The 26,153-nt window shown below is 41.5% G+C and overlaps 1 protein-coding gene across 3 annotated transcripts; it reads left to right on the top strand.

Annotated features, from left to right (window-relative positions):
• Nucleotides 1–1,702: 1,702 nt before the first annotated feature.
• Nucleotides 1,703–25,221, top strand: OPRM1 (opioid receptor mu 1). Of its 3 annotated transcripts, XM_077175401.1 has the most exons (5): nucleotides 2,077–2,150; nucleotides 6,716–6,761; nucleotides 15,827–16,179; nucleotides 17,112–17,632; nucleotides 22,691–25,221. In XM_077175401.1, the coding sequence occupies exons 3-5, from the start codon at nucleotides 15,837–15,839 to the stop codon at nucleotides 22,727–22,729; spliced, it is 903 nt and encodes a 300-aa protein (XP_077031516.1). In that variant the 5' UTR covers nucleotides 2,077–2,150; nucleotides 6,716–6,761; nucleotides 15,827–15,836; the 3' UTR covers nucleotides 22,730–25,221. The 3 variants fall into 3 exon arrangements, with proteins under 3 accessions (XP_054485813.2, XP_077031516.1, XP_054485814.2); XM_054629838.2 differs by lacking the exon at nucleotides 6,716–6,761 and having other exon boundaries at nucleotides 1,703–2,150; XM_054629839.2 differs by lacking the exons at nucleotides 2,077–2,150; nucleotides 6,716–6,761 and adding an exon at nucleotides 6,889–7,028.
• The last annotated feature ends 932 nt before the right edge of the window (nucleotides 25,222–26,153 follow it).

A 26,153-nucleotide genomic window follows, 5' to 3' on the forward strand; every position in this document is an offset into this window, starting at 1 on the left:
GCCTTGATTTTTGCTCCCCATCTTCCCCATCCCTTCCACAGCCAGGCACAGTTGTGTTCAAAGGGCTAAATAGTAATTTTGTACTTGTGGCTTACCTTAAACTCTTCTGATGGCTTTGGTGTAACAAAGGGCAAGCACAGAGAGAGGCTCCCACACTCTGTGCACATACACAGAGATGAAAGCCTCTGAGAAAAGCCCAGTTTTAAAGCCTTGTTCCTCCTGCTCTGTGTACATGCTATACTTCAACAGGGGATAAAGAGGCAGTGTCTTTGACCACATAAAATCTGAGTTCTTGCTTTCATTTCCACTTGTCCACAGCTTTTTCCAGAGACAAAAATAACTCCTATTCTAAAACTCATCCTACACGCAAGGCTAAATGGGCTCTCTCCTACCCAATGAACAATGCTGAAAATACTCTCTCTGGCCATGAAGCAATACATGCTATCTACTGAAAGTGCCCATTAATAGCTTACTTTTTCTTCTCCTTCCATTTCCCTTTAGAATGAAAAAAGGAATACAAATTCTCCATATCTGTATCCCTCTCAAAGTCCAGTAACACCCCTTTCCCACTGCCTCTTCTTCCTCCCCACAAATTATCAGATATACGTTGAAAGAGTGCGTGGTCAATTCCGCCACTGTTACCTGCCCTGAGCAGCACTGGCTCCCACTGCTTGTGGCACAAGCACATGGGTAACCCTTATACGGAAATGCCAGGGATTCTGCATCTTTCTTTATGGTTGCTACTTGCCTCTTCTCCACTTTTGTCATTACCACTCTTGAAATAGCGGGAGGTGCTCTGCACAGGGTGAGCAGAATAAGTGCGCATCCATGATGAGGCAGCGGGAGCAATCACTGCTGCTCTGTCACCTTCCTGTTCACCAGGAGATATTTTTTTCTGCCTTACCAGGGATCTCTTCTGATTTCATTAGTGAGACAGTAAATGAGCTAAGTCCTAATAATCAGCCATCAGGCAGTCCTGCACCTCTGTACTCATTTGGAACAAGTGATCAGGGAAAGGTGCCGGTGAAAACAAACGGTGTGCAAATTAAGCCCCCAGTAACAATGAGTGTATGGTTCGAGAACGGTTTTGATGTCGTTCTTATCTGTGTTATCACATCTGATAACAATCACACCAACACTAGGGGAGAACATTCTTGGAGCTCTAAACAGAAGGTTCTCTGAAAATCCTAAGGATCCTTGAGATTCAAGTAATTTCTAAAGGATAATTCTGTTCACAACCACCCCTTCCGAAGTGTTGCCGTAAAGTTCGTCACCTTTTAACAAGGTTCTGTTATCTCTATAATCACTGAGGACATCGTTTTGCCAAGACCCCTGTCTCACTACGATAATCAGTCGCGCATTGATCTCCAATCTCTGCACCGGCCTTTATCTCGCCAAGTCAGTTTCCCTCGGTTCTCTCTTTCCGGTGTTTGCCACCGATGCCTGTGGCGCTGGGCAAAGGAACATTTTAAGCGCTTTGCCTTCAAGTGCCACCCGCAGGGAAGGCGAACACCTCCGGCGCGCCGCCCGCTGCCCCCCGCAGGTGCGCCCCGCTGGCCGCTGGGGGCGGCCGCCACCGCGTCCCGCCGGCCGGGGAGGAGCAGCAGCGGGCGGAGGGCGCGGGGAGGCGGCTCCCGCCGCTCCTGCGGACACGGCCCCTCCTCCCGGCCCGCCCCGCCCGCCGCACACATGTGCCCGCAGCCAGCGGCGGGGCGCGCCGTCGGGGCGGGCGGGTGCCGTCGGCTGGCCGACACCGCGGCGGCAGCAGCGCGGCGCGCCGGGCGTCCCTGGGGCGCGGGGAGCGGGGGGCCGCGCTGAGGCCGTGGCTGTCAGACGGCCATGGCTGTCGCCTACCTGCTGGGAAACGGGTCCGCGCCGCTCCTTGCCGGCGCCCTGGAGGTCCCGTTCGCCGCCAATGCCTCCGCCTGCCGCCCGCCCTGCCCGGCCTGGGGCAACGCCTCGGCGGCGCTGGGCTGGAACCGCTCCGAGCCCTGCGGCGGCGGCAATGGCAGCGCGGGCGGCGGCGGGCCCTGCGCGCCCGCGGGCGGCGGCCCCTCCGTGGTCACCGCCATCGCCATCATGGCCCTCTACTCCGTGGTCTGTGTCGTGGGGCTCTTCGGCAACTTCTTGGTCATGTATGTCATCGTCAGGTGAGTGCCGCCCTGCCCCGCCCCGCAGCCCACGGCCGCTGCCGTCGGGGCGGAACCCCGCCGCCCGGAGCCGGGATGCGGGACGGTGTCCCGCCGGGGATGCTGCGGCCCCCCTCCGCCGGGCAGCGCGCTGAGGGGTGCACTGGGGTTGCGGGCGGGCGCAAGAAAGGGAAAGGGAAGGAGGCTTTTGATAAAGAGCCGGAGCGGGTGACGGTGGAAGAGAAACTTGCGGTGGAGCAGTGAGAGGCGGCCGGTCCGTCAGAAACCGCTGCGCGTCCGAAGATGTTCTAAGGACCCTCCGAGCTGCTCACCTCTGCGAGCGGCTCTGGCAAACGCGGCCTGAATCCCGGACTTGTCCCCTAAGGAGCGAGGATTTAAAGGGACTGTAGCCACTGCCTGTGAGCGTGTATGGGCACGGGCTGGTGCACAGATAGGGGGTGGTACACGGATAGCCGGTACGCATCCACCTGTCTGTCCACCCAGCTCTCCGAAATGCACGAACAAAATGTAAATGGCACTGCTTCTCTGTAGCTGTGTTTGGAGATCCTCTGCCTCATGTCTAGATCTATATGTGTATATTGAAATACATTTATATATGTGTATAGACATACATGCGTATACACGTGTATAAATACGTATGCTGTGATCGCCACCGCTTTCTGTAGTCCCGGCGTTCCGGCTGTGCTGCGGCACTTCGCAACTTTCTCGCCCGCAAGAGAAAAAGCCCCCAGTGGGGCTGTTACAGATCAGATCACGCGCGGTAAATCCATTGCCCGTAAATGAGCGGAAAATGAGTGAGAGGGAGATAGATGGAGGAGGCTCCCTTGCCGGCCTGGAGCTGGGCAGGTGGCTTCCGTGGGGGAACACTGCCACCTCCCGGGAGCCACGGGCCGGGAGAGGGACGGCGGGGCGCGACAGGACGGGGCCGACCGAGCCCATCTCCCTTCGTGGCTGCTCGTCGTTCCCAAACCAAGCATCCATTGAGCCCTGGAGAGCCCAGCGGGCGCTTTTAAGGGGGGAGATAGGGGTGGTCCCGGGGCGCGCTCCGTTCCTATCGAGGCAGCCCCAGCAGTACCATTTCCCCCCCCGTCTGGAGCGTCCGTTCTCCCTTTGAGCTCCGCGCTCCCGAGGAGTCGGGGCCGCAGGAGCCGGGGCTGTCTCTTGGCATCCCTGGCAAACCAGCGGCCGCGGGCGGCTTTGTGGTGCGTGGGGGCAGCGCCAGCTGTGGAAAGGCGGGGGTGAGGGTCGCGGTCACCGTGGGGTGTTGCAGCAGGATGGAGGATGCGGCACGTGTTAGGGATGTCACTGCAAAGCCTGTGCATCGGGTAGACCTAGTGGGAACACAAGTGATGCCCATCAGTGGTTCAGACTAGAGCAGTTCAGAAGCCTTGCGGGTTTAACTGTGCTTTAGAGGCTGTATGCACAGAGCTGGGGAGATTGTCTTCTGTCCTGTGGTTTTGGTCAGTCTGAAACTCAAGCTGTCTGTGTGAGGATACATCTGCAGAAAGGCTTCTGAGTGGGGGCATGACTGCAATCACCATAGCAGTGTTGAATGCATTCCTCTGGGAGGAAAAGCAGATGCACAGTGTAACAGAGACAGGATAGCTGTCAGCAGAGAAATATGCCGCAGCTTGTCCCTGAAATTATGTATTTATTATCCTGGGCATAACCCTTACTAGGTTCATATTTCTTACAGTAATTAATTGAATTACACTTGCACCACAAAGCCAAATCTAATGAGGCACTTGTATTTAGATTCCTATCTAATGAAAGCATCTTTCCCTGAGATGACAGCTTACAAACAAAAGCCAGAAGCAATTGGAGAAAGCAAAAATATATTTTCATTTTACAGAAGAAAACGCAAATTAAGTGACTTGTCCAAAACCATCAGGAATTTTAGGGCAAACCCCACATCTCCTGTGCAAGACCAGCTTTTGGTATGACAGAATTCCTTCCCAGTTAGCACCACAGCTGTTAAGCAATTGGGATGACAAGGACTTTACATGCTAATGGCTGAATAGCATCTGTGACTTAAGCAGCATGAAAATACATTCCCTTTCTGTGCTTCTCTGCACGTGTAGTGTATCTGGTCAGCAAGAGGGAACTTAGTGATTTAGTTCCTGCTGCAAGCTATACTAGCCTGAAAGTGTTTCAAATCATAGAATATGATGAAATGTGCTCACATTCATGCCTCCTTTTGTGTAAGAGGCAAAAGTTTCACTGGATTGAATTCATCATCATATAAAACTCCCCTTCTTTATTTCCCTTTCCCATCATGCCTGCTCAGGAAGAACAAAACATTGAACTTCAAATTAATTGTGAGAGGAATTGAGGCTACTAAAAATTAAGACTTTTGAGTAATATTGGTACCTAGTTTGTCTTGAAAATACTAGGAGTTGGGAGGTAGGTGCTTAGATGTTTGAAACTGTCCTACTCACCTTGCAGAGTCCAGCCCCAGTGAAAGCAACAGTGACTTCAGATCGAGTGTACTGCATGATGACATCTCATGCCTGGTTTCTTTGGAAATAGTTTTAAAATAATTATATCATTCTTATAAACATTATTACTCTTAAAATTTTTCCACATGAGGCAAATCCAGGGGTTTGGAGCCAGAACAGTGCAAGTGCTGGCCTTGCAGGGAACTATCATCATCATAGACAATGCCACCCTGCTATCTCTGCTGGGACAGACAGAGGTCAGAAATCAGATATGTCCAAGGACAAGTTAGAAATGTATTGTGATTATCAATGTGAAAAGAAGGCTCTTCCTGCAAAGCAGACTGGACAAATGCATTCCAAGATTTCCAATTTATACACATTACATAATAATTAATGTATTCTCATCCACTCTCCTCATCCTTCCAGATGGTTCCTATTCAGCTGAATGCTTTCATCCTTGAATTAATATTTAGATGTTTTATATGTAGTATGTGAGGATTAACCTCCTGTTACTAACACTGAAGTGTTCCCTTCCTCAAGTACCAAAAAATGCCTTCAAGTGACAGCAGTAGTAGTTTAATAGGTTTTACAGCTAGCCATGAATTTCCTGTAATCTGAAAAAAATCTATAGATAATTTTTATTATCTGTTTTCCTCATGTGCTTTGTGTAAGTGTAAATTACTAATATGAATAATACAATGTCATTATGGCTATATCGACAGCAAATGCTACTTCTACCTGCTGTGGAGTACAAGAAGACAGTGTGCAATTAGTACCATGTGGCATTGAATTAATTTACACAGTAATCTAAAGGCTTTTCCAGCTTTCTCACCGAGTCGGTGGGATATTAGTCTCACAATTAGAGTGGAAATAACAATATGCTTTGTGATTAAAGCAGGAAAGCTGCAATAGAGCCTAGATGAAAATCTTAAGCATCACAGGTCTGGAAGAGAGGAATAGCTCACAGAGGCCCCAGTCCTCCACAATCCAAATGCTCTGGGAGAGATGTAATTCCACCAACAGCCACTGAAGTCACTCAAGTTCAGAGTGATTCCTCATTTGTTTTGCTATAAATTTTTCACATACCATAAACAAAGGGGTCTCAGGTTCTCTGCAATCCTTTGTAGAGGAAGGAAATGTCTTGTTTCATTGAGTAAATTATTACACTGCTTTAAAGAAAAAAAAAAGGCAAATGGGGAAAAAAGTCGAAGAAATCCTCTCTCTGAAATTAAGAGAAATCTTTCTGTGTGTCTCAAAACAGCCTCTTAATAGTGTTTTGAAGAAAAAGACCTGTGGCTGAATCTAATCTGGAAAGACTGTGCAGCACTGAAACTCTGGTTCAGTTGAGTTCACTCACAATTCAGAAAAACTGTTTTATTACGTAAAACAGACTTAGAGTTGAAGTTTCAGTTGTAGAAATAATTGATATCACCAGAGAAATAAATATTCTCACACCTGTGCACAGAAGTGTGGAGTCTTTTTAGAGAAAAAAATTCTGGAAATTATCTCAAGCCTGAAAGTGGGTGAAGCAAAACAAGTATTTCTAAAAAATAGGTTCTTTGCAAGGTGACATGGTGTTATGGATGCTGTATGTAAGGTAACCTTCAGCATCTTTTGTAACAGCACAGATCAGGGAGCTTAGAAACCGAGAAGTGCATAAAATTCCTGCTTTTCTTTCCTGTCCACAGCTTCAAGAACCTCTCTTCATTTGCACAGCATTGCTTGTGTGGGTGTCCTGCCTCTTCCACTGACTGCAAAGATTCTGCCCCCGTGCTAAGAGCTGAAAGCCTCAGCAGCCTTATCCAGTCATGTCAATTATGAATTAATACAGCTCACAGCACCAGCCAGAGGAGACCTGGGGACAGAACTGAGGGAGCACTCTTGGAGCAGCAGAGGAGCTGAATTAAATCAGCAGCATAGCAAGGGGGTGACCCTCAGCATCCTGCCTTACAGAAAGGCAGGTGTCCCTGTTTGCATACTGTTTGTGACAGAGTTTACCAACCTTTGCTAGTGGGTTAATGTTTAACTAGCAAGCAGCTCTCCTCCCTCCCCCAAGATGAAGGAAAGCAGACAGATAAAATGGAATGTATACCTTTATATTCTTTTTTTTTAATTATGTTTTTACAGACATGATGAAAATTTGACCAAAAATACATGAGGCTGCAGCCTGGCGGTAAGACCCACCTCACTGAGGAAGCAGAGACACCTGAGGGATGAGTGAGAGCTCTGCAGCCCCAGACTCATCTCCAGAGCCTGTGCCTGGCCCCAGTCCCAGTGAACTCCTGCACACAGCACAGCGTGCCAGGCCCAGGTGCACAGACCCTCTGGCTCTGCTAGTGCCTGCCACCAGGCAGTTCTGGGCAGGAAACAACCCTTCTCACTCTACTTGCCTGTTAAAAGCTCTTTGATCCCACTGTACTTTTCCTGGAGTGACATTATGGTAATGGCTCCCATGAAAAAATAGTGTTAAACACTTCCTCATTTTTTTTTAATTTCTTTATAAAAATAATCAAAAGTTACCAACTTTTCAAGGCTTCAGTAAGGGTAGAAAATACTGTATGCACATATTGCTTACATTACATAATTACTAGCAAGCTAATGACTAATGAGCCATTTAGCTAACATAATCCCGAAGTACTGCTTTATTTCATTTCAATTTACAGTGTTTTCCCAAACCATTGAGCACAACTTTTGCTGAACACTGTGGATAAGCTTTTATAACTTTTCTAGATCAAAAGGTGACATATTTACAAAAATCTCAAACATAACATGGTGCAAGTCTGAATGTCACAGAATCATAATTTAGCTCACTAGCCTCTTTTCTAGCCATAGCCAGCAGCTGGTGTTTAGTCACAGAGTGGAAAAAAATAGGGGCAAAACTGTGTGAGTATCCTTCTAATAGACTTTTAGACTGCAGAGATTTTCTGAGATGCAGTTTGCCTTAGCATTTATTCAGTGGCTTTTTGTGGACATTTCTAACATTCAGCACTCCTCAAAAAAATGAGGATCAAAAATAAGATTGTTTAGTAGTGGCAGTCTTTGTGACCTTCTTCCAAAGTTGCTTCAAAACAAACATGTGAAGCATTTTTACAGATTCCAATTTGGTTATTTTTAAGCTTAGGTGTTATAAGATTGTTGTTGTAGAGAGGTGTTATAAGATTGTTGTTGTAGAGATCTTCATTAACAGACATTTTCAAAAAATTATTTCTTTTCATTATAATTCTAAGTGAAAACAAGTTATCAATGCTTGATAAATCTCTTCAAAATACAATTCCACTCCTGTAACTATATTTTTTAAAAATCCAAAAGCAACTATTTTCTGAATTGTTATGCTTAGGATAATCTCAAAGAAAGCTCTTTTTATAACCATCTGTGTCTTCTTTGGTTTATATCATGCAGTTTAGGTTTATGGTGTTGAAAGTGGGAATATTATAATTATCTTTCAAAGACCTCTAGTCCTTTTTGGAAGTGGGCTTTTAATGATATTCACTATCAAGGAGTTCCACAGCTTAGGCAAGCTGTGATAAGCATTCTCATTCATTCATTTAATGTTAAACACTTCTAAATTTTATTTATATTTTCCTTTGAATTTTCATGATGAAAAAAGGTAGGGATGACGATGCACCATAGCTAATCAAATAACTGTGAAGGACATGAAATAGATTTTTTCCACCTTCTTACTGAGAAGTGTTCAATTATCAGCTATAAGATCTGGTATCTCAGATCAAGAATAAAACTTCAGAACAAAAATGTTTGTGTAAAATGGAACATCTCCTCCTTGTTGTGTTGTGTGGAGCAGTTCCAACTGAGTGAAGTCTCTTTTTTAACGGGGGGCAGGGAGCAGCAGTTGTCACAGTGCTAATCTTCAGCCCTGGGATGTACTGCTAAGGAGCCAATTACCCAAATCAATCTCATAAGATTGTGGTCTTAGGAACTCCCTCAGAGCCACAGTTGCAGACACGATCTCATCCTTGTCATGTGGAGACTGAGTCCATCATTTCAGTACTTATATGATGATTTATACTTGTATGATGATTTGTACTTATATACATGATTTCAGGTCTTCTCTCATAACACATAGCTGTGCTCCTTCCTCTCATGCCAGCTTCCACCATTGCCTGCTTTCCCCTTCTCCCCACATCAAAGGCAAGCCTTCCTCCGCGTTTATTCTCTCTAATTCCATTGTTTCACTTCTTTTGCTCCTTTCCAGATCACACTCAGCAGCTTCACCAGAAGATCCCAATCTCCTGCATGCAAGAGGCCATACCTTGTATACCTGGTGTTACTTTGGTCTGCACAGTGTGTGTATGGCCTGGCCTCCAGCCCCATGCCACCTCCCTGCTACCCTCTGACCAGGGGGATTGATTACCTGCTGTTCCCTACCACACCTTTAGGGATCTCACATCTACTAGCATTAAAACTGTCTTCAAAGGCTTCCCTGCCAGCTTCCCTGCTGACCAGGGATATTTCATGTACAGTCCTTATCTCAGGTGATCAATCTACAGATCAGGAGTAAGGTACCAGCACCTGGAAACCAGACAAAGTAGCTGATAACTTGTCCCCTCTAGGAAAATGTCACCACATTATCTGTTATCAGAGGTGTAGTCAGCAGTTTTACTCTCAGTCACACTTCCCTGAAGGCAGAGGGGAACAAGTCAAATTGAATATACTGACAGTTTTCCTTTATATATCTTCCTAGCAAAGCAAAAGCTTCAACAATAAGCACCTGCTGCTGGATAACGGCAATATATTGAAGTTAGCCTTTTTAGCACCATTGATTTATTTCAGAGAGATATGTTACACAATAACCATGAAAGCAATGACCTTTATTGGAGACCCATATATGCCTCAGCCCCAGGCAAACAGAGACTCAAATAAAAGTGGTTTAACAAACAGGCCAGATTAAGTTCTGAAATAATTGGCAGGTAATTTTCCCTCTGTTCAGCTAGGCTGGAAGGGAGGGAAGTGTACCAGCAGATGACTGTTTGGGCACTGAAGCATACTTATTACTGTCATTTGTTTTTTATCATTAAGTAGCTTTTTATGATGTCTGGAGAAAGCTTGTTTTATATTCTCCGTGTAGGGGCTAAACTCACTGGCTTAAACTAAATAGCAGAAAGAAAACTTCTAAGTTATGCCTCTCAGTAGCCAAAAAAATAAAATTGGGAAGAGCCACAAAGACAGCAGCAAGTCATTTTTAGTCCAAAGTCCATCACAGGAAAACAGGATGAGTCAGATACCCTCACAACTCCACATAATTTCCCAAAAGACTAGCACTGAAGACTAAAGGTGACTCTGCCTAAAAGGCTCTTGTTTAGCTCACCCTCTCCCAAAGCTGAGGTATGAGATAAATTCCTGATGGGTTCTGAGTACAAGAAAAATGGCCCTGAGCTGGTGCTACTTCCTCAGAGGGGATGTGCTCTGCTTGCTTCTCCTGCATCCTGTAAGCAAATACTGCTGGATCTGCACATGCCTTGGCACTGTCCTGATGAGGGGAAGGGATAAGCTGGGAAGTCAAAGATGCTAACAAGGTAACCCGAGGGAAGTAAACTTTGGTTACATTCTGGCCAAGTCTCGTTTGTACCATGGATTAGAATAAAGTGACAAAGAAGTGGGAAAACAAACTGTTAGGGAGAAAAGAGGTAACAACTGAAGCAGCTACAGTGCAGCAGTTCCCTGTCCTGTGCTCAGGCCCACACTGGCCCCATACATGCTCAGACTCCTTCAGAAAATGGACAGCCCCTTGCCAGTGAGTGAAGGAAGGAGCAAAAGCTGCTCTAGAACAATGTATGTGAAGTATGACCGAGTATGTCAAATAACTAAACTCTGACCTTAGATCTACTGCACTCCCTCAGGATGTCATGCTTTGACACCTTAGTGATGCCTGGTATTTTTCATCTCTAATTAAACCACCATGACAGGTCACAGCACTGAATGGGTAGCACTGTGCTGGGAGTCAGGATGCAAGACTTCAGCAGGAGGGAACAGCGACTGCTTCTGTCTTTCTTAAAGGCAGCAAAAGCTTCCTCACTCCCCCATTTCAGTTTTTACCCCCAAACTCAGGATGGGTGCAGGAAGTAAGTGAATGTGATGCAAATTGCTCAATTTCATTGCAACAAAGTGTGAACGCCTTCAGCTCTATTATACCTGCTTAAAGTTTTGTTTAGTTTTTCAATTTGTTCTTGGTTTGGTTCACTCAGGGCTTACTGTGTTTAAATTACAGCCTTGTATAAGATCTCTTTAGTAGAATATTCATCAAAAGGATGCAGAGTTTGTTAACCACAAGATGGCACTTCCAATCTGGGTGGCCTTACTGCCTAATAACCTATCAGGGTTGTCCACAAATTTATGGTGCTTGTAGCCAGAGATGAAATTAAATGGCTTAAGGAAAAAGCATTCAGAAGTACCCATTAATAGAAAAATCAAAGACTTAAGTTTTCAAGGTAATTAAATCATGTGCTCACGGACATGAAGGTTAGACCTTTCCAGAATATATATGACTTCAAAAGTTTTAATAGGTTACAGCCTGCCACAGCACACATCTTAGCTGTGGCTGAGATATAGTATGGGTCTTTCACTCTATGGAGACCCATTACTGTGGGAAGAAAAGGATAATAAAATAGATGGACATCAGTAAAGTCCCTTTTGAGACCCTTTAGCTCAAAGGTACTTTCCAGAATGGGGCTTGAGAGACTTCATTTCAGTGTTAAATATTAAAACTGGATTGGCAGACAGAAAAATTTTTCAGGTTTTTACAGACCACCTTGAGTAGGTCATGACTTTGTTCAAAGCTTTAGGGACTCAAGAAAAATTGAAAGCACCTGATATCTCAAGAAAACATGCCAAAAAATCCCTTTTTCCTACTGTTTTTGAGTTGCATTATACAAGGTGCACCAGAACAGTCATGGGGGAAAAAAAAATTAAATTGATTCAACTAGCCATACTTCACGTGTTTTTAATCTTGCCACCCAAGGCAACCTCAGCTAATCTAATGTATGCACATAATGATTCTTCATTTGTTTAACAAGTCATTTATGCAAGAAGAACATGAATTTGAAATGCTAACCTAATCTCCAGCATCAAGAAGAGTTATGTCAGGTTGTCTGTATGCAAGACCTAACAGTTGGCTGTTGTTTCTTTCAGCAGCCAAACCATTTTTGAGAGTGACTGCTTTCTGCAGTGAATCTCCAGTGATTTTGTCCAGTTTTTCATGTATTTTGTGCTGAACTTCGACACAGATCTTGAAGTAGTCTTTGTCTCCAAATTAGCATTCCGTAGGCAAAACCTTGCATGCCTTTGTGTTGCTGAAAGTAATTATTACCAGTCTGTCATCGACCAGCCCATTCCATTTCATAAGAGAAAAAGACTTTCTGCTTTCCTCCTCATTGATGTTTTTCAGAGAGGAAATTCTTCAAATTAATTTGTAATGTTATGTATTATTCTGAGCTGCATCATTATCATTAATAATAATTATTATAACAATATAATACTAATTTATCATTATTTTTTGGTGGTGGTGGTGGTCTTGTTATCAATAATAATAATAATAATAATAATAATAATCTGTATTACACTGAGCTAAGTGTGGACCTCTCTAGCCTCTTTGCACCAGCCCAGTGGTCCAAGGATGCTGTAAAGCTGATCTGATCCAGAAGGGCAGAGGGGAGGATGTCTCAACAATCCACATGGATGTAAACCACTTGACTAGGGAGCAGTAGGGACATGACTACATCAGTTGTATGGACCACAATAGCACTATAAAAACTCTGTGAGGCTTAAATAAGAGTCACAAACATGCTCACATCTCTCCTGTTGCACGAGACGCGGAAGGAAAGGTGCGGTTACCCTCGGGAGCCGGAGTCTCTCTGAGGTTAATCTGGTGAAAGATTAACCTGGTGAAATTTTTATTTAGTTTAAAAAACTACAAGTGGCCTGTGGGCAACAGTTGAGGGGTCCATTTCAGGGCTTTCTATTAATCCTTGAATGCCAGGAACATGGTGGCTATCTGAGCTGAATTCTCACTCTTTTCTCCATTGCTTTTTCTTATTCCAAGCAAATCTCAGTGAGTGGACCTGTACAGCTCAAGTCTTCAAACTTGAAGTCTACGTTAAAGCTTTGTAGGATTGAAGATAAAGACAAGGCTGAGCTTTCCCTAAAAATTAGACAGACATAAAGTGTATTCTTACTGTTGTAAACCTGATTTATCATCTACTATTAGCAGCAAAACAACAGTTCCATGAACAGATATTTTATGATACAAAACCTGCACTGAAGAATTAGAAGGGGTGTACTAGTAGGTGCCAGTATTATAATGAGCATAATTAATTTGGATATATACCAAGAGCAGTATTGCGCTGAATATTCACAAAAAGCCCCCAGTTCATCACATTCTATTAGTTTTTTCCTTGCAGAGCTGTAAAATAAAAGTAAGGCCACCCAAAGCTAACTTCTGTCTTCACTTGCAACCTTGCTTTGTTATGCAGAATTTAATACACTTGATGTTTTAGACGCTGAAATTTTAATGTAATCTAAATACCAGCATTCAGATTTTTATGAGTTTGCAATTAAGATTTTTTATCTACGTTTCTGTTAAGTTTTAGATTCTCTAGTAAGTTTGAATGAAAGTGTGAAAACAGTATCTTAAAAGACTGCATTTATAAATTTTGGTATTGCATTATAAATTTTGGTATTACTAAGTCCATCTCAACTGTAGAAATAGAATCACATAAACATCTGTGTCTGGATAATGGAAATGTTTGTTCTGCTTGTTCAAATAGGTAGACTGATACCTTAGCAAAAAGTATAATAGCAGCTAAGTTCAAGACTTTGAAAAGCTTCATTTTGACTGACTGTTGCTTTTCATGCTGTTAAAATTATGTTTAATCAAGTGCTTTGGTATTTATTTGTTCATGCCAAAAAATAATCCTGGGAACACTGATAATCTACTAATTTAGAAAAATACATGTTTTGCAAAATGTACTTTGCAGAAATAAGCCCCTTATAAAATCTTTAAATATTTTGTACAGAGAAATGCCCATAGAATTCACTGAAAAGAATATTGTAAATTTCAATAGGCTTTTGTTGATTAGGCAGCAGGTGGAGGGAAATACTTTCTGTCACCGTAAGAGCTCTGCTTCTATTCATTTTAAGAACAGCATGATTAGAAGTACAAAGATTACAGAGTACATCAAGCAAAACACTTCAGTAATGGTCTACAGAGGCCATTAAACAAAGCAAGTCCAAGAACTTTTAAACTTAAACTGGCATTGAAAATTAGAATGCAAAACTGAAAAATATGTAGCATTTAAGGGGGATAAGGCCCATGCCCAGTGAAGAAACTTTATTCTATTTATTCAGAGTGTTTTTCTGTCTATCCTCTGTCATGCTAACCTGAAAGTCATTTACTTGTTGGTTGATGGTTTGGACTTTTTTGCTGTATCAAGCATTTCTTTTAAATCATAATGGCTTTAATTGCTGCTGACAAAGCATTGTCATTATTACCTGACCATGCGCTCTCCAGACAGACCTGTCCCAAATCCCGTGTGATGGCAGCAGCACTGAGCAGCATTCCCAAGTGTGCTTTCTTGTCCAGCTGTGAAGAAGGCAGGCAATCATCTAAGGTCTGAGCAGGGATCAGCAGCCCAAGTGAGGGCACAGAGCCCTCATCACCTTTGAGAGCCACTGCCCCTCTGTCGCTGTCCCGGCCTGAGCAGATCAGGTGGGAGCAAGCTGGATATGTCTGCTCACAACACAATCAAACCTTCAGGTCAGCTCTGGACAAACCTGCAGATACTCCTGGATGTCTCAGACCTTTGGAGAGATATTCATTTTGATAAACCACAGGGCTTAGTACTGGATAATATTAAAAGCAGAATATAAATGTTGCTGCTTTTATTCTCATCTGGAAGATTCTCCAGCAAGTTGCCTGAGAAATATTTTCTTCTCCTTCCAAACAGCTTTTAGAGCTATAGCTTTTATTGTGTACCTGTCCCACACTGCAATCCTGTACATTTTCCAAATTTCCAGAAGAGAGTTGTAGATGCTTGCAGCATCTACCTCCTCCTGTGTTAGTTACAAACTTGTTATATAAATGGAGTAAGGAAAGTTTTTACAGGACTTTCAGAATATGGAGTTTATTTACAACTTGAAAGTATCATATTCAGATCATACTTTCTCAAGGTATCAATCAAGATAGCGCTTGGATCTACTTAGAAATCTGTTTTTAAAAGCCACGTTAAATTGAAATTAGGATTGTTAGTATCTTCTCATGAAAAGTGCTAAAAATGAGAGAACAGATCCAGTACCAATGACTTCAGATGTTCATCATAAAATTTTTCTAGGTCCATTCAACATGAAGTCTGCATTTCTGCACAGCCTACCAAAGAAAAGTTGCATTCCCTACACAATTCTTTCATTGGATTTTTAGGCAACTGACTCATGTTCTGAAGAAATCTAACTCAGAGAGATAAAACCCACAAAATTATGTATTTTACCTTTTGTTTACCCTAGCAGGTTCCCTAACAGGTCTTTTGAAATTAGCTATTCCTCTTGAAAAGCACTCTATAAATTGTAAAATATTTGATCAAACACTCTTCTTATTAGTTTTGCAGAAATGGAAGGAAGTTTCATCAAAAGAACAAGCCATCTGACCCCCAAAAGCCAAGCAGCCACAGGGCTCAGCAACCTCAGCAGCGATCAGGGCAGCATGACCAGGAACATTACTTAAATTGAAACTGTTTTTGTACCACTGCAAAAGTACAGCCTCTACATAAAAAATGGGTCTCAAGTGCTGCTCTTTTGGAATGACATCATTACTACTTCACAACCTAGAAATGAATTTTTATTTGTACAGAACATAGTTATGATATTTGGCATGACATCAGCAGGTACAGAAAATCTATCCATGTAGTACAGTATCTAATCTGTAAACATACAATTTTTTCATCTTCTCAATTCGTTAGCATCTATAATATTGTTTCTTCTATGTGTATCTTTTTCTTCTGCACAAGTTAAATTAATCTTTTCTTCCTTATACCCTTTAGCTGATGTCTCACTGAACCGCCAACATGGAGGTGAATCATAGTGTGGTCATTTCTTTAAAAGCAGGAAATGTGATCTTTGACAGTATCTAGCACATTATTTTACAGAAGCTTTTTATAGATGATGCACTGAATTCAATTTTATTTAACAATGTCAGTGGTAGTCATTCACATGCTCTGCCAATTTTTTTTTCCCTAGGTACACGAAAATGAAGACTGCCACCAACATCTATATTTTCAATCTTGCATTGGCAGATGCCCTAGCAACAAGTACTCTGCCATTCCAGAGCGTGAATTACTTGATGGGAACCTGGCCATTTGGTACCATCCTCTGTAAGATTGTTATATCCATAGACTACTACAATATGTTCACCAGTATCTTCACTCTCTGCACCATGAGTGTGGATCGCTACGTGGCTGTTTGCCACCCAGTTAAGGCCCTTGATTTCCGCACCCCCCGAAATGCCAAAATTGTCAATGTCTGCAACTGGATTCTTTCCTCTGCCATTGGCCTGCCAGTTATGTTCATGGCAACTACTAAATACAGGCATGGTAAGTCTGGCTGTCATTCCTAAATTGAGTACTCTACATTTAAACTCCTTTCTGCATTGTTTCACTGTAGTGTAGAGGCGTTGAATTAACTTCTGACCTCTAACCTGTGTAAAGCAAGTATCAGTGCAAATGAGCCCCTTCAACAATTTTGCATCTGGCTACAGTTGATTGCACAAGCAGTGCATGTGATCCGTGTTTTACAACAAGCAGCTCCAGCTCCTTCAGGGGGTCCATGCAAGTCTTGCTGTCCCACTCAGTTACTGTAGTGCTTGGAAAAGCATCTGCCTGCCTGCCTTCTGCAGTGGGGCAGTTCTGCACTGCCCCTCAGCACAGGAGCCTGTGCTTTACCCAGGATTTACTCTCACTGGAAAGCTGGCAGTCATAGATATGTTACACTCTGTCTGGCAGGACATGATACAGAGCAGAGAGCACGTTCTGGACCACTGGTGCTCCAAGACCTTCCATAAAGGGGCAGTGACAGCATGTCAGCATAAATCCATCCACAGCACATAGTTACCAAGTGTCGTGGCATTCTCTTCCCTTTTGCCCTGAAATGCCCAAACTCTCAACATATGTGGTGGCTTAACAAACTTTCTTTTCACCTTGTTTTATACTGAAAGTGAAAATCAGTCAAAGTTTAAGCAATATGACAATTCAACTCTTTTCCTTGTTTAGTATCCATTAAATTCCAAGCCATAATATGCAAAAGAGAACATGTTAATTTAGTTTTGTTTTTCTAACTCATGCTTCATGCACTCTATCCTACCAATGTTTGTGGAAATGACAGGTCACAGATTGTTTCATTTTACACGTTTACTTAGGTGTAAAGTCTTCATATATTTGCCTATGATATTTAATTAAAGAAAGGATTAAAGAAAAGCAAATGAAAAGCTAACCTGCATGCCCTTCTCTGCTGTTTTCCTTTTCCTCAGGCTCAATTGACTGCACCCTTACATTCTCCCACCCTGCTTGGTACTGGGAGAACCTCCTGAAAATCTGTGTGTTCATCTTTGCCTTCATCATGCCGGTGCTGATCATTACGGTGTGTTACGGGCTGATGATTTTACGCCTGAAGAGCGTCCGCATGTTATCCGGCTCCAAAGAGAAGGACAGGAACCTGAGGAGAATCACCAGGATGGTTCTTGTGGTGGTGGCAGTGTTCATTGTCTGCTGGACTCCCATCCACATTTATGTTATCATTAAAGCCCTGGTCAACATCCCAGAAACTACTTTCCAGACTGTCTCCTGGCACTTCTGTATTGCTCTAGGGTATACAAATAGCTGCCTTAATCCGGTCCTTTATGCATTTCTAGATGAGAATTTCAAAAGGTGTTTCAGAGAGTTCTGCATCCCCACTTCCTCAACCATTGAGCAGCAAAACTCCACCCGAGTCCGACAAAACACTCGTGACCATGCTTCCACTGCCAACACTGTGGATAGGACTAACCACCAGGTATGACTAGCAGTGGAGATGTCATCTCTGGATCCAGGCCACCCGCTTGGAGATGACATGTGTTCTGAAATTACCACTTACACTGATTTGTAGCTTTTGGAAGGTCTGAACACTTTCAAGGTTATGTTTGAAACTGGTGTATGCATACACAGAGACCCCAGTCCTGCATGGTGCTAAGTTGTTCTCTGCCTTGCTTGATGCTCAGAAGCCAAGGGTTCTAAAGGGTACCTTGAGTGACTGGGTCCAGTGTGCATGCATGTACAAAGCACATTATAAAAAAACAGTGTTTCACTTGTAGGCTGTTTGCAACAGGTTGAAAATTAATCACATATTTCTCTGTTCATACTCCTTATCTGCTGACAGAGACAGGAGTGGGACAGAATACAGGTCTCTCATCTTCTCCCATTGCAACAGTGAATAAAAAGATAAAAAACTGTGCTTGTTCACTTTTCCTGATGTACAAAGAAGGCTTACCTGGCCTTGCTTGTCCAGAAAGTCATGCAAGAGATAGACCAAGGCTTGTCTCATGCAGTTCTTGTGTCAGATAATTATGTGGTGAATAAGGTGGGGTTAGATATGTATATATATGTATATATAGATATGAAAATATATACACACATGTTAAATACTAATGTGCCATCTTGCCATTTCAGGTATACCAAGAAAATACCTTTTCCATGTAGAAAAAGCCTTTAGGAAGTAGGGATTTTATGGCACATCAGATAACAAGAGTTGTTTGTGGTTTTTTTATTCAGCCTATTTTTGCATCGTTTTTGCAAAGAAGCTGTTTTGTACATGTTCAGTATCTATGGTCCTGTACTTCGTCTTGAGGTTTTCCAAGCTTCATCTCTCAGCAAAACAGGAAAGAAAATCTTAACATTCATGAAAGTAGCTCAAGCACATTGCAAGCACTAAAAGTCTGAGTTGTCTCTGTAATTCTTTAAAAATAAGAATGAAAGGCATAAGCCTGGTTCATTCCTTGCTGTATCACCTTTCAGCAATATACTCAGGTTGCTCATGCAACAGTTTCTCACTGCTGCCACTTCAGCCACAAGTTGGCTGCCTCCTCCAGGTGCAGAACTCAGGGGCTTCTTGTGAAAGCAGCTACTGCCTGACGCTCAGCTGCTGCCAGATAGCCCAAATAAGAGAATTCCCATCTCCAAGGAGACTAAACAGTAATTGCACCACAAAAGAGGAGGGAAGTCTAAAGGGAGAAGGGCTAAAGCGAGAATCTTTATTAAGCATCAACAATTGGTGTTCACCTGTGTCTGACTCATCCATGCCAAACTGTGGCCTGTGAAATCAGCACCTGCTCAGTCTGGTGGTGAGGCAGAACTGCCAAACTTGGCATAGGTGCACATATATATGTATGTATGTATGTATTGTAATATTTACTAGGTGTAGCAAACTACTACATTCATCTGTTAATAATGCATTTGTAATCCTCAGTGGAGTCAATTTTGTGCATGTGTCTGACAGCAAGATTGTATTTCTGTCTAGTACAACTACAGCTTTATAGAGTGCAGTGTGTATGCATCCAATTTCTACATTTAGTTGTATATCTTTATCTTACTTCTAGGAGAGCTGTAGCCTTCTAAACTTCTACCCATAGAAAAGATTAATGTGTACTAGGTACTGCCTAGAGGCTGAGTGAAATAAAATCTGTTTGCCTGAGCACAGAATAGAAGATGATGTTTCCCAGAGAGATGTTTCAGCCTACACCACCAAGACAGACAGCCTGCTGGGGCAGGGATGGAGCAAGCAAGTGAAATGATCTTGAGAAGGGCAATAAGGGGGAAGCTAGTCCTATAGTTGGGTTCTTTGCTGGTTAGGGTTCGTTTTTCTCTTCCGGGAATAGTGATGAAATAAATTAGTTACGAAGAAATCAAGCATATATAAAGAGCAGGGAGGGGAAGGATGCTGAAGGGAAGGGGAGGTGAGAGGAAAAATATTGAGGAGAGAGGGAAACATAAGGAATGAGGTTCAAGTGAGGCATTAAGGATGGAAACTGAAGTAAAGAGCCAATCTGCATGGAACAAAAAAGGTGTGGGCAGAGCTGGAAGAAATTTTTTGACTGCTTTGGTAGCTCTTCCTAGCAACTAACCATTAGTTTTCCCCAGAGCCAGGGAGAAGAAGCCAGCACTTGGTAGCTCAGGCACTCATAGGTGGTGGATGGGACTTTGCATGTTCAGGTATTTGAAAGACTCCGGAGTGGCCAACTCCCCTTCCCTCCCTATCATCCCTGCAGTCCTTGCTTTGGCAGCTGCTGATGCCAGATGTGCTCCCTGAATGCTGACCTGGGCCTTCTCCCTGGAGTTCAGCTCACCAGCTATTTGGTACAATCTTTCTCACTCTCCACAATGTCTATGGAATACATTCAGAGCAAGCCATGTTCAAAGCTTAATATTAAAGTCAATTTATCTTTTTTTTTTCTCCTGCAAACATTGCTGTAAGGGACATTTTTGATGTCTGCTTTTATCAGAATGAGAGACAAGATTGTTGAACTAATCTACACTAAACAGATTCTCTGGAATAGCAAATAAAAATGTAATACCTGATATTTTTATATTATTAAACACAAAAGTCCCTAGAATGAACGAAGCTTTAGCTCTCAGAAAATAAAAAAGAAAATAAACCCCCAGACAAACCAATATTTGTTCAGACAGTGAGATTCTGTAAATTCTATAGACAGGGTATTCTTTTTACAGGTAAGTGCTTTCTGTGGAAGAAAGTCTAGTTTGTGTACCTATTGATTGAGGTATACTGACAAGCTCTTTCTTGTATAGACAAGGCCTCGGAGAGCATTTGGTATGAATTCTAATTGCAAGGCTGTGTAGTACTTGGTACATTTCATACAATTTTCTAAGAAACAGATGTTCTACAAGTTGCTTTTTTGCCAAGTAAGAATTCTTTTCTGCTGCTAAATGAGAGCTGCAAGGCTCAATCACATACGGCCTAACACTCTTAAAACATTTAAAAGCATTTAGAATTGACACTTAAGTATTTAAGTTGTTGGAAGGAACAACAGTGTCTTCTACCAGTTCAAAAGCACCAACAGGAAACATCATAAATATTCATATTATTCTGAGTTAATTTAGTGGCCTTGGGCCTACTCTGTGGCTGCCTGGCATTGCCAAAAAGGTTTAGATTAAATGCTTATAGTTTTCAGGAGGGTTTATGCAATCTTATAAGTGTATTTGCATGGAGAAGGAGTGATGGAATCCTGGGGGAAAAAATGCTTGAAAAGCAAAACTGCTTTCTTTGAACTTTTCTCTATGACCAAGTATTGGCAGGGGAGGGGAATGAAAGACCAAATAGTAGCTTTTGCAAATGGCTGAGGGTTTTTGATGTTGTTGACATTAACTGACTCATATCAAAATGTTGGCAAATATATTGAAATCACTTTTACTTCAGATGTTCAGAGACTCTCTGCATCACTTTATCTCTGAGATTAAAAGAAGGTTTAATTTTTTGAATTTAAAATATTGATAGTTATTTTTCCCTGAAAACTGATTTTTTGCTAGTCTCTATGTGTTAATCACTAAAAATCCTAAACAATTAGGGAACTGGATTATTAATAATTATAGAAATCTGAGAAATTTAATTTGTTTCAGTGGATTAGTTTCTTTGTGACCCATTTTTATAGCTGCTTTTATAGCAGCTTCACCTAAATGTATCCAAACAATTAAGGAAATTATGTATAGGCACATCTTTGGGACAATTTAGTGTGTAACTCTTCTTTTCAATTTTAGCTTCTGATGCTTTTTTATCAACTACTGAAATATGTCTAAATGCCCTAATGGAAACTGTAAATCCTCTCCATATGCTGAAAATGAGGCCTCAGATATGTTCAACAACAAAAGGCTCAGCCCTGAAAGCTTTGCCTTTACTGCCTGGATTGGCAGCCACATGTAGAAATAAAAAGGATATTGGATTCAAGAAAAAGTTTTAAGTTAAAAAAAGGAAAAATTGAAAGCTAGTTTCACTTTGATTAAACGAATGAAATAAGTGGTTTTTTACTTCTTAATTTTCCTTGTGCTATATGACCCACTGTGAACAAATGTGGGGACTGCTGGTGATTGCTGTTGCAGAAACATGAAAAAATTGGGCAGCTTCTTGGCAGATTCACATCTATCTGTATTAACAGAGAATGGCATTCCTGTGTGTTTTTAGAAAATTAACATTTCTCCTTTCTCTATAGTGAATTATACTGTATTTCAATAATAATTTTAAAGTACTGGTTTCTTAAAAAGCCCATTTATGGCAAGATAGTGACATCTATGAAACATTTGTAATAAGTCCTTAAAACTGGGCTTTCTTTTGTAGCTGATATGCATTGACATGGGCTCTTTGTGAATCTCCAGTCTCCATCTGTGTCTATGCCATTCCATAAACCCTTGAATTGCAGTGTCTCCCACCCAGCTCTCAGCAGGTTGTTGTACAAAATTTGCTGAGCAAAAAGGGGTTGCAGCCTTTCAGGGTGTGCCAAGCAGCAAGCAGGTTTTCTTGGTGAAAACATCTGTAGTGCTACCCTGCCTGCATGCAAGTAGGACTCAGCCTGGAGACCGTGGACATGCAGGGCTGAGGGATTGTTGGGTTTGTTTGCTGATGTGAGTCCACCTAACACAGAATTTAAACTAGACTATAACTGAAAATCCAGAAGTTAGACACTTGTCTGATATGAACACAGAATGTGTTCAACTAAAGCATGAATTCCCCTGTAATTGCTACAGAAAGAATACAGAGAGGGAGTGAAATTTTTCCATGCTCATGAAATTCATAGAGAGTTCCACCCTAGAAAGTGAACAACTGGCTTGATGTGAAGTATATTCTAATTCAAATTTCAGACCTACTAATGTTTCTTTGTGATCATTTCCTCTGTTGCTTCAGACAAAAGCATAGCCTGGCCTTACTCTGGGCTATGTGCTCAGCTTTATACATCAGAACAGTAGCTGCAAATGAGAAATAAATTCCTCCTAAAAAAAACACACACACAAACTTGTGGGTGGGAAGATATCAAGCAATTGTTCATTGTATTTGCAATTTCTTTCCTTTCAGTTGGAACTTCAAGAAGCTGAAACTACTCCACTGCCGTGACAGGGTCTCCCGCTGCATGGCTCTCAGAGCAGTGGCCACTGCCACGGTGGGCTAGTGGGAACATGTAGGATTTGCTTTCCCTCAAAAACAAAATACCACAGAGGAAAGTGCCTGCTTTTCCAGTCTGTCAAAAATTGCTTCTGCAGCACATCTGCATTGCACTTAACAGAAGCATGAAATGTAACAGCGAGCAGAGCCAGAAGATACAGGGGCCTTTCCAGGCTCCAGTGTTCAAAGCATTCCTGTTTACCAGGAGCACATACATTAGTCTAAAACAAAGCTACTGTGCCTGTAGCAACCTGACATGCTCTTGGTAAGTTACAGTGGTGTTAAAACAGGTTGGAAACAAAAATTCAAAGGCTAGACAACTATAGTTTGAAAAATAAGGTGAGCTTTTGAGGATGGAAAATAATGGGATATGAAGTTGTAATACTGTTGGGTACACTCTATTTACTCTTAAAATTTATTTATAGAGGTGTTTTCTGTGCAGGTTGTTTACGTGCTGAAGTCTCATGAGGTCATGTAGAACAACACATTTTTAGTTCAAGAGGTCTTCTCTTGCAAGGGTTGCATGTTTTGCAGTTTCAAAGGAAAATATTTTTTCAGTGATCCCTTAAAAAAAAAAAACAAAGAAAGCAAACCAAAACAACCAAAACAAGACAAAAAAAAAAAAAAACCAAAAAAGCCTCCAAGTTTCATCTTCTCCTTCTATTTCACATAAATTAAAAAAACACTTTAAAATCAAAACAATGAGCTATCACTTTTTCTAAAAGATAGGAGTAAATGAAAGAATTCTACATTGTTATTGATTGTCAAATGATCCCCAAAATAGCATAGATTAACATAAATTTCTTCGGGAATAAAAATGTAGCTATAAGCCTGTCACAGCTTGCACAGCCTGATGATGTCTTCTCTTTCAAGTAGTTTCTCAAATTTCAGCTGCTCTGTCAGCAGCATTTTCACTTTGTAAGTAAACAACAGCCCTTACGTGAAGTACTTGGAGCAGTTAATGCATTAGACCTTTTTTAAAAAAGAAATTTTAAAAACCAATTTGCTAGACATCTACTTTTTCTTAGCCAAACCCATAGTATGTTTGCTTTTCTAATTAACATGATACAGTCTGCATCTGCATTTTGTATTAGCTGCTAAAACACATTAAGATTTCAGGAAGAAACAATGTGCTGCAGCAAATGCCTTCTTAGCTGTTTTCTATTATGAAGATTAGAAATATCCATGTAGATAATTTGTGGTTCAATGGTATTTTCTAGACATTGTTTGTTACTTGCTCTGTAAATAAATCATCAGTAGTTAACTGGAGGAAAATTGTACTTTGATGAATTTAAGTGTATTCTGAAATACAGCTATATGGAACAGGGTTTTTTGTTTGTTTGTTTGTTTGTTTTGTTCTGCAGCCAAGATATATTTCTTATTTTCATTGTTAAAGTCTGTGTAAAAATAAGGTTATAATGTGAAATTGTTTGTTTCTGCCATAGACTGCATAATAAAGATTGAAGACCAAATCCTTGCAAGTTGTAAATTAAAGGATTATTTGAGTTTCATCACTGTGTTGCAGCTAAATATGTAGCCTATATATCAGCAGAGAATGAAGCTAGATATAACAGAAGTGCCTTAATTTTTTTCTCTTTCTTTTGAAAATTCGACTGTGTGGTCGTATGAATTTATGTTTAATTTTGTGTTAGTTTAGCTGTATCACCTCATAGCCATCATTAAAGTTTAAACCAGAGTCATCACCATTCTAAGAGGTTTTGCATCTAATTTTTAAACAACATAAGATAGGCACTTGGAAGGAGTTGATACCTTGTTTTGTACCACACAGCAGTATTATTTAAATAACAAAATTATTCATTATTATTATTGTTAATTATTAATTATAAATCTAGAATTAACTAGATTTAAATGGAGTAACATCCTGTGAAATCATTACTACCTGATGGACTCAGAGTAGTCTGACATGCTCATATACGACAATCAAAAAATTTTAAGATATTGAATGAATATTTGAATGAAAGAAAGTCTTAACTCATAGACAAAAAACGTGTTTAAGTCAACTTCAGATCATAGTTTTGTGGGTAGTCAAGAGTTCAGCTTTCACAAAATTTATGTAATTAATTGAAGCCATTATTTTTTCTTTACTTTGCATGAAGCACACAGGCAAAATACTGTGACTTGCCAGCAGACAGCCAAATATTTTTAAGGACATTTTCTGTTTCTGCAATCCAAAAATTGAGAAACCTGACTGTAAATATGTTTAGCAGTAATAATATTGTAGCCTTGATGGCTTAAGGATATAAGGAAGTAAATTTTATTAGCAGAGCACTAGCAAAAAGTAAGAAAAATGTCTTTTTTTTCCATAAGGCTTAAATGTTCATTGGTAGTGCTTTGCAGTAAGTAGCATATTATTACACAACTTCTGTATCTGCATTGTAAACCTTTAATAAAAATGTCTCTGTTTCCTGTGGATTTGCACTCCACCCCATTGTCCATGTTTGTGGTGAAAACATTAAATAGCACTGATCCCAAACAGACCCCTGAGGGAGGCCATTTGTCACCAATGTCCATGTGGACATTGAGCCTTAGACCACTACTCTTTGGGTGTGGCTGTCCAAGCAGTTTCTCATCTATTGAACAGTCCACCCATCAAAGTCATGTGTGCCCAATTTAGAGAGAGGGACGTTGTGGGAGATATGCCAAAAGTCTTACCTATGTCCAGATAGATGACACCCAAGGCCTTTCTCTAATCACACTGATGTAGTCACTTCATCGTAGAAGGCCACAAGGTTGGTCAGGCAGGATTTGCCCTTGTTGACGCCATACAGGCTGTCCCAAATCACCTCCCTGTCCCCTGTGTACCTTAACATAACTTCTAAGAGTTCCATGATGCTCCCAGACACAGAGGTGAGGCTGATATGTTGGCTCTCAGGAGCCTCCTTTCTACCTATTTTAATGACAGGTGCAATGTTTCCCTTTTTCCAGTCACCTGGAACTACACCTGATTGCCATGACTTTTCAAATGTGATGGAGAATGTCTCAGCAATTACATCAGCCAATTCCCTCTTTACTTGAAGGAGTCTTTATACAAGGGAAGAGGAAAATTGAGTTGACATTTTCCACTGCAGAGATAGACTCCATGAACCCAAGTCTCTTTGTGTGAGTTTGTCTCTCTTGAAGTTGGAATGTAGCTCAGTGTAATTGCAAATGCTCTAGCAGAAGAAATATGCAGCTGAGTTGGCTTTGAGCTGACTTGTGCAGCTTCACCCAACTAAAAATGGGAAGGGAGAGCTCAATAGCTGAACCCCCTGTCCTTTTGGCTTTGTCGTCCATAAAGTCAAGGCAGCCTAGTAGGATTACCTGTGCTACAGGCATCTGGCTCTCATTTTGAATAATGGGAAGAAACCTTAGACAT

The sequence above is a fragment of the Agelaius phoeniceus genome, chromosome 3, assembly GCF_051311805.1.
Source record: "Agelaius phoeniceus isolate bAgePho1 chromosome 3, bAgePho1.hap1, whole genome shotgun sequence".
Classification (NCBI taxonomy): Eukaryota; Metazoa; Chordata; class Aves; order Passeriformes; family Icteridae; genus Agelaius; species Agelaius phoeniceus.

Bases quoted from the DNA above. Each gene is read 5' to 3' on its own strand.
- OPRM1 (XM_054629838.2), top strand. From the start codon at position 1,840: ATGGCTGTCGCCTACCTGCTGGGAAACGGGTCCGCGCCGCTCCTTGCC. The intron at 2,151-15,826 runs GTGAGTGCCGCC...TTTTTTCCCTAG, and splicing joins GTCATGTATGTCATCGTCAG to GTACACGAAAATGAAGACTG. The intron at 17,633-22,690 runs GTATGACTAGCA...CTTTCCTTTCAG, and splicing joins TGGATAGGACTAACCACCAG to TTGGAACTTCAAGAAGCTGA.